The sequence below is a fragment of the Colletotrichum aenigma genome (genome assembly GCF_013390185.1).
Source record: "Colletotrichum aenigma strain Cg56 chromosome Unknown KSG_Cg56_contig11, whole genome shotgun sequence".
NCBI classification, from domain to species: Eukaryota; Fungi; Ascomycota; class Sordariomycetes; order Glomerellales; family Glomerellaceae; genus Colletotrichum; species Colletotrichum aenigma.
In genome coordinates this window covers 668,410-674,836 of record NW_023500917.1, presented here as the reverse complement: position 1 = coordinate 674,836, position 6,427 = coordinate 668,410, and the positions used below count along the sequence as shown (strand labels likewise).

The 6,427-nt window shown below is 52.2% G+C and overlaps 2 protein-coding genes across 2 annotated transcripts; one reads left to right on the top strand and one right to left on the bottom strand.

Moving 5' to 3' along the window:
• Positions 1-573: 573 nt before the first annotated feature.
• CGCA056_v014976 (Vegetative incompatibility protein HET-E-1) lies at positions 574-4,104 on the bottom strand (the record flags this gene model as incomplete). The annotated part of the gene is made up of 4 exons (XM_037330218.1): positions 574-690; positions 1,536-2,291; positions 2,340-3,934; positions 3,984-4,104. 4 exons carry the CDS (start codon positions 4,102-4,104, stop codon positions 574-576), a joined length of 2,589 nt encoding a protein of 862 aa, XP_037171414.1.
• Positions 4,105-4,566: 462 nt separating this feature from the next.
• On the top strand, positions 4,567-5,580 carry CGCA056_v014975 (uncharacterized protein; the record flags this gene model as incomplete). The annotated part of the gene is made up of 1 exon (XM_037330217.1): positions 4,567-5,580. The coding sequence occupies one exon, from the start codon at positions 4,567-4,569 to the stop codon at positions 5,578-5,580; it is 1,014 nt and encodes a 337-aa protein (XP_037171417.1).
• Between the last annotated feature and the right edge of the window lie 847 nt (positions 5,581-6,427).

Here is a 6,427-nt window from a genome sequence, read left to right as displayed (position 1 = left end):
CTTCCGATGAGAAAACAAAGTCCCCTTTCTCTTGCTCTCTTTACGTAGGCGGTCGCTGGGCACCGCTGGGGTACCACTTGAGGGTTTGGGGGCGTCCTGATATATTCTGATTTAGTGACCCTTCGTTTTTTTCTTCTTCGGTTGGGGGATCCTCGCGTCCATTTTAACACCTTGTTTCACGAAGACCTGTTCACGAAGGAATATAGGTCTGCGTGGGGTAGCATCATATTTGGATGTTTTTTTAGATTTTGGAATCTAGTTTGAGGAAAAGTCCAAGCTGCGTCAGTGAGGATGTAAGCGCCGAATAACCGACGGGACCGGGCATTGCCGGTCCATAAGCGCCGGCCGGCTTACGGCCCCTTCTCCGGCTGCCGGCTACTTCACGGCGCCTAGAGCCCCACAAATTTCCGCCCAACGCCGGATTCGAAATTGGCGCTGCAAATACCGGCCTTGCCAGTAACCTGGCACCACCAATGTGCGAGTCAAACACTGACAGCAACAGCAATCAGTGTTGGTCCGACTGCTAAGAACGCGGAATACGTTCTCTGTCTTTACCGTCATAATGGCAAGTCATTAGTCGCTTGACTGGTAGCACCCCTTAAGGCGATATCCTCCTACTGGTAACCTGGCTGGCTCCTGAGACCCTATGCTAGTAACTAGACGGTTTCCGGGCCCTAGGGTGCTGAGGTGCTATTGCCGGCAAGGTAAGCGGTGCTTAAGACCGTGTGCTGGTAACTTCGCATTTGTTCAAATACAGGCCACAGAGAGGAGACGGCCTGTTGCTAGTAACCTTAAGGCCCTATATCTTTCTGAGCTACAGTGTATCTCAGCGCTGTTACCACTAAGGATGGCTACCACCAGACCCCGCTGGTACCAATTAGAGGAATGCTAATGTGCTGTAATTTTTGCTTCACTGAATTGAATGCTGCTTGGGTCACAGCCTAATCAGTCTCTGGTCGCTTTACTGGTAGCAGCCTGTTCCAGCTGCAGCGCCCCAGCAGCAACCGCAGAGACCTGTCCATGGATACTTACGCTGCGTCTTCTCCCCCCATCGCCACTGTGTATTGATGAGTTGGTCCCGCCCAGTGATGCGACTGAATTGCTAGCCATGCAGTGCGCACACCGCGACCTATAAAATCAGGTCGGGCTTTAGAGCTACACACCGAGTAAGCCATTAGCAGCAGGAGCAGCCGGTGCACTGGCACTCGGATAAGTGGGTCCCCACCGTACCTGAAGACATGTAGGTACATTAGGTCATCGCAGCACCCTTTTGAACACAGGCTAAAGTACGAGACGGTACGAGAACGTTCTCCAGTGGTATAATTGTAAAATAAAAGAACACTTCCTCCCTGACCCTTCTGGTGTCACGCATTAGTGAGAGAAAATATGTACACAGCTGCACCTAGCAGAGGAAAGACGTAGTTAAAGAACGCAATAGGTAACACCTATTAACTCTCTGACGTAACCTGCAGAAGTAATACGCGGCCCGATTGACATCCAATAACTATTCTTGACCTATCGACTGTATGACATACCGCACGATATTCTGGAGGTAGCCAAAGGATGCTTTGCGAATTATTCGTGATCCACACGCCCTGCTGTGAGAGCATCTGACTCTGATCGTTGAAACCTTGATTTGGTTCTTGAATTGTTTTCGCGAATACATTTCCTAAGCTGCTATGGCCCTCCAGCGTCCGCTGGCACTGGCCTGTGGCTGCGTCCCAGAGCTTGACGGTGGTGTCGTCGGAGGCTGACGCCAGCTGCCGCCCATCGGGAGAGAAGGCCACCGAGTTGACGTAGCTGCTATGGCCCTCCAGCGTCCGCTGGCACTGGCCCGTGGCTGCGTCCCAGAGCTTGACGGTGGTGTCGGAGGAGGCTGACGCCAGCTGCCGCCCATCGGGAGAGAAGGCCACCGAGTTGACGGAGCTGCTATGGCCCTCCAGCGTCCGCTGGCACTGGCCTGTGGCTGCGTCCCAGAGCTTGACGGTGGTGTCGGAGGAGGCTGACGCCAGCTGCCGCCCATCGGGAGAGAAGGCCACCGAGTTGACGGAGCTGCTATGGCCCTCCAGCGTCTGCAGACACGCGTTCCAGTCTGCGTCTACCTCTGTAAGTACAGTAATCCAGGATGGTGCCTCTGCTTGAAACAGTTGCCTTGTCAAGCTGCGGGTAGGGCTGAATAAAAGAGCAGCTGTGTAAAGTTGCAGCGGAAAGCTTTCTGCGCATTGTTTATAGGAAAGAACAAATCGACAGGCATCTTGAACGAGTTCTGCAAGTTGTGTTTCCATACTTCCCTAAATAACTATTAGGGGTATCCTAAGATATAGTTCTATTAGACTTACAATTAATGCTTGGAGTTTCTGCATTGTTACTACTGCTTGTGGCATGCCTTTCAGAAGACTCTGAGCCTCTAGCCAGTGGAGATAGTGACATTTGAGGAAAGTGTGAACGCTGTTGTTGTCCTTTAAATCAACGCATGTCAGGCTGTCTGCAGGATTCGAGTGCTCGAGATGATCAACCCAGTGGGTAGACGAGTACTTCAGAGAAGCCAAAGGGCCCAGGTTAGGTGGTGGTATATCCTCTATGTAGCTTCCGGGGTTGCGCAGCTTATAGATGTCGCGTCTGAGTGTGCTGGATAACACGTCCAGAGACCTTGAGAAGATAGCGTGGTGCTGGTGTGCAATGCCAGAAGGTAAAATCTGGCGAAATGCTGGGTATGCCTCGTTCATCAGGAAATCCTTGGCCGACTGGTGGACAAAGTAGACTATATCTTCGCGAATGGTGAGAAAAGAGCCGCAGTAGCTAACTAACTCCTTCACTAGCTTCGCAAGATTGGACTTGCTCTGTTCCCAGCTAGTGTATTCAGAGTCGTCGTCTTCCCCTTCACTATCGGCTGAGTCGGCGTCGCTTGATAGGTCGTAGATCGATCCATACTCTACGAGTGAGAGCGGGCGGTAGACCACTGCAGTTATAGCAAGAAATTGCTTGCATTTCTCAGAGATGGTAGAGTCGCAGATCTGCTGCATCATTCGCTGATAGAGAGTATCAAGCCCTGGAGGAAATGTCTTGACTCTTTTTCGAACTTCAAGTTCGGGCACTTTCTTGAGTTCTTGGCAGACCAAGGCCGCCCAGAGGAAGGTGCCGCCCGCATGACTGGAAAGGTAACGAAGCACTGTGTTCCTTGTCTTGGAGCTATGTCCCTTCTCTTCAGCAAGCTTGTTCACCTTGTGTTGGATATAGATATCCACAGCTGCCGAGATAGACTTCGCATTAACCTCTAGTGATAGCCTCTGTGCTACGGGGCGTAGCTGTTCTTCAACCTGCTGCCAGTTACGACTCGATACGAGCCATTTCACATCGGTTGATTCCGATGTTTCTGCAATCAGGCAGAGTAATTGATCGAGACCCGTTGTACACTCGTCCAATGCATCAATAAGGAGGTAGACGCCTTGTAGCTTCGGATCATGGAGCATGTTTGTGAAGATCTCAGACATCGCATACCATGCATTCACGTCTTCAAAAAATGCCTTCCCAACTTTCTTATACTTCTTCATATGCGAAACAAGGGACGGGTGTTGGTCGAGAAGCATGAAGGTCAAGCCGCGTAGTACCGCCGTCGCTGTATTAAGTCGCTTGTCAGTAGCTTGACAGAAGAAGTAGGACAAGAGTTTCCCCTGAGCGTGTGGTTTTTCCAGCTCGTCGATAATGCCGCATAGGAGCATAGTCTTGCCCTTGCCTGGGTCGCCCTTGACCCAGAGCAGTCGCTGGTCCTGGTCGTCACGCCATTTGCAGAAGTTGGAGTTTTTAAGCACCCAGACGTAGGAGTCCTTTAATAAACCGCCCTTGGTCACCTGGATGCGCTTCTTGTCGTGGCGTGGGTTGGTGACTTGCAGGTCGGCCAGAAATCGCGAGTCTTGATCAGATTGATCACGAACGCCTGTTCAATTTGTCAGTAGTAATCCTAGTGAAGTTTTACATAGTCGTACCGATATTTACATCCCCATTGACGTGCCAGTTTCCAGAGCCTGAGTGCTGGATGCCGGTGCCACTGAACTCCGACCGCGCACCAGGGCTTGGTCGGCCAGCACCAGATCCAGCTGCCGCCATTTGGAACGGTGGAATTCTTTGATTTGCCGCACTAGGTGTATCTCTTCCTCAACCACATCGGAGACTACTGTATAAAGTCGTCGGTTGGTACTATCGTCGTCAAGAAGCCGGCGGAATGATGAATGACGATAAATCAGGCAGCAGTGACAGTTCTTTGGAAAAAGGAAATCAGGCTGAGCAGCGGCTAGCGGGCCAACCAGACCACAGACATGTGTGGATGCGGGGCGTTGGGAGATGCAGGTGCTGTCCCTCACCACAAGGCATACGGTCTGCTCCCATGGTCAACAGCTTACGCCTCTTCCTCTCAAAAAAAAAATTCCTATCTTCTCATTTGTTTCTCTCTGACGGTTCTGCATTCGTAACTCCATCAACCTCACCCCCATTAATAGTATCACGATGCAGGACGGGCCAACGACTTACGAAAGTTATACCGTCGCAGTAGTGTGCGCTATCGACTTCGAAATGAGCGCCGTCCGATGTATGCTCGACCGAGAACACCCCAGACTAGCGACAAAGGAAGGCGATTCGAACATATACGTCCTGGGTGAGCTCAGTGGCCACGACGTGGTGCTCGCGTGCCTCCCCGGAAGTCAAGGGAAAGGCGCGGCGGCGACGGTAGCCACGAACATGGCCCGCACCTTTCCTTCTATCAAGTGGCGGTTCTTCGTCGGTATTGGCGGAGGGGTTCCCAGCAAAAAGCACGACATCCGTCTAGGCGACGTCGTGGTGAGCATGCCCGAGGGTCAATACGGCGGCGTCGTCCAATACGATCTGGGAAGGGAAACGGAGGCTGGCTTCGTGCTGAAGGGGTTTCTCTCGCCGCCGCCTCCTCTCTTGAGGAGTGCTGTCGTGAAGATGCGGTTGGACCATTTCCTTAGCGAAAACAAGGCTGAGGAGTTCTTGTCAGCAATGCTACGGAAGGGACGTCGCTTGTCCGTCTACCAGCGGCCACCCAGCAGTCTTGATGTTCTGTTCGAAGCGGACTATTCTCACGACCCCATAAAAACCACATGCGAGACATGCGACGGACAAAAACGTGTTCGCAGGACTCCTCGCGATTCCGAGGGGCCCGAGATACACTACGGACTGGTTGCTTCCGGCGATCGCGTCGTGAGGAGTATTGTCAAGAGAGACGAGATCATTCGCAACCTGGGCGACGTGCTGTGCTTCGAGATGGAGGCGGCCGGGCTGATGACCGAGTTCCCCTGTATCGTCATTCGCGGCATCTCTGACTACGCCGACTCTCACAAGAATGACGACTGGCAGCACTACGCGGCTGCAACTGCCGCTGCGTGCACCAAAGAGCTGCTTACCTATGTAGACCCGACGGTGGTTCCTGCCGTGTCTGTTATGTCGGCACCGTCCACAGACGTGGCGATAAGTCGCGACAAGTCGGTCGCTAGTTTCCACGGCACTGGCATCCAACATTCTGGCTCCGGCAATTTCTCCGTCGGAAATAATCTAAACATTAGGTGATGATCAGGCGCTACCTAATTAGTGGGAGCTAGACACTAGTATATTTTAGTCACCATCAAGGGTTTAGAAATGATTCCGTTGTGAACAATAGAAGGTTTGCATACTGCTGCAATGCCTATTCAGTGTATTGTAGGCTAACTGCGCAGCGTCCTCGCTCAGTGAGATAGTGGAGTGCAGCGCTATCGTTCAAGAGATATAACTGCGAACTACTGCTAGTTACTGCTAATTCGCACAACGTGCGAGCCTTGGCCTTGGCAAGCAGAACACGATGAAGGACCGATTTGAGCATGGATGGGGACTCGCGAGGGTAACTAAAAGAAAGATTTGCTTTTTCCTGGTTGGAGCACTCACTGGGATCGGGTTCTCAAAAAACGTAAATTGAAAAAGGGAGACGCTGAGTGCTAGGCAGTAGTGGTGGTGGTGGTGGTGTGCGTCGCTTAGCTATCTAGGTGTGCTTGTATCACCATCACCGGTGGGGTTGACTGGTTCAGTGTGTGTGAACTGTGTTCTGTAGCTTAGGACCCTCGTCGTCTCTTGGCGATGGTGGCATACCTCAACCTCATGAAGCTGGGCGGCCATAGCTAAGGCTGGCCTATCAGAAGGAGGCTGGGATGTTGACTCATCCGTAAAAACGGGAGTGCGGGCCCAAATTCTTCTCCGTTCGGGCGCGCCGTTCAGTGACAGGGCCACCTCCGTTTTTCTTATTCCCAGCCCGAGAGCCCAGCTGCCTGGCCGGGAGGCGCTTATTTGACGGGTATAAGAACGACTACCCCAGGTTTTTAGCGATCAAACTTAGCATAAGCTGTTTGGCGCCCTTTACGATAACGGCGTGAGCGATCTAACCATG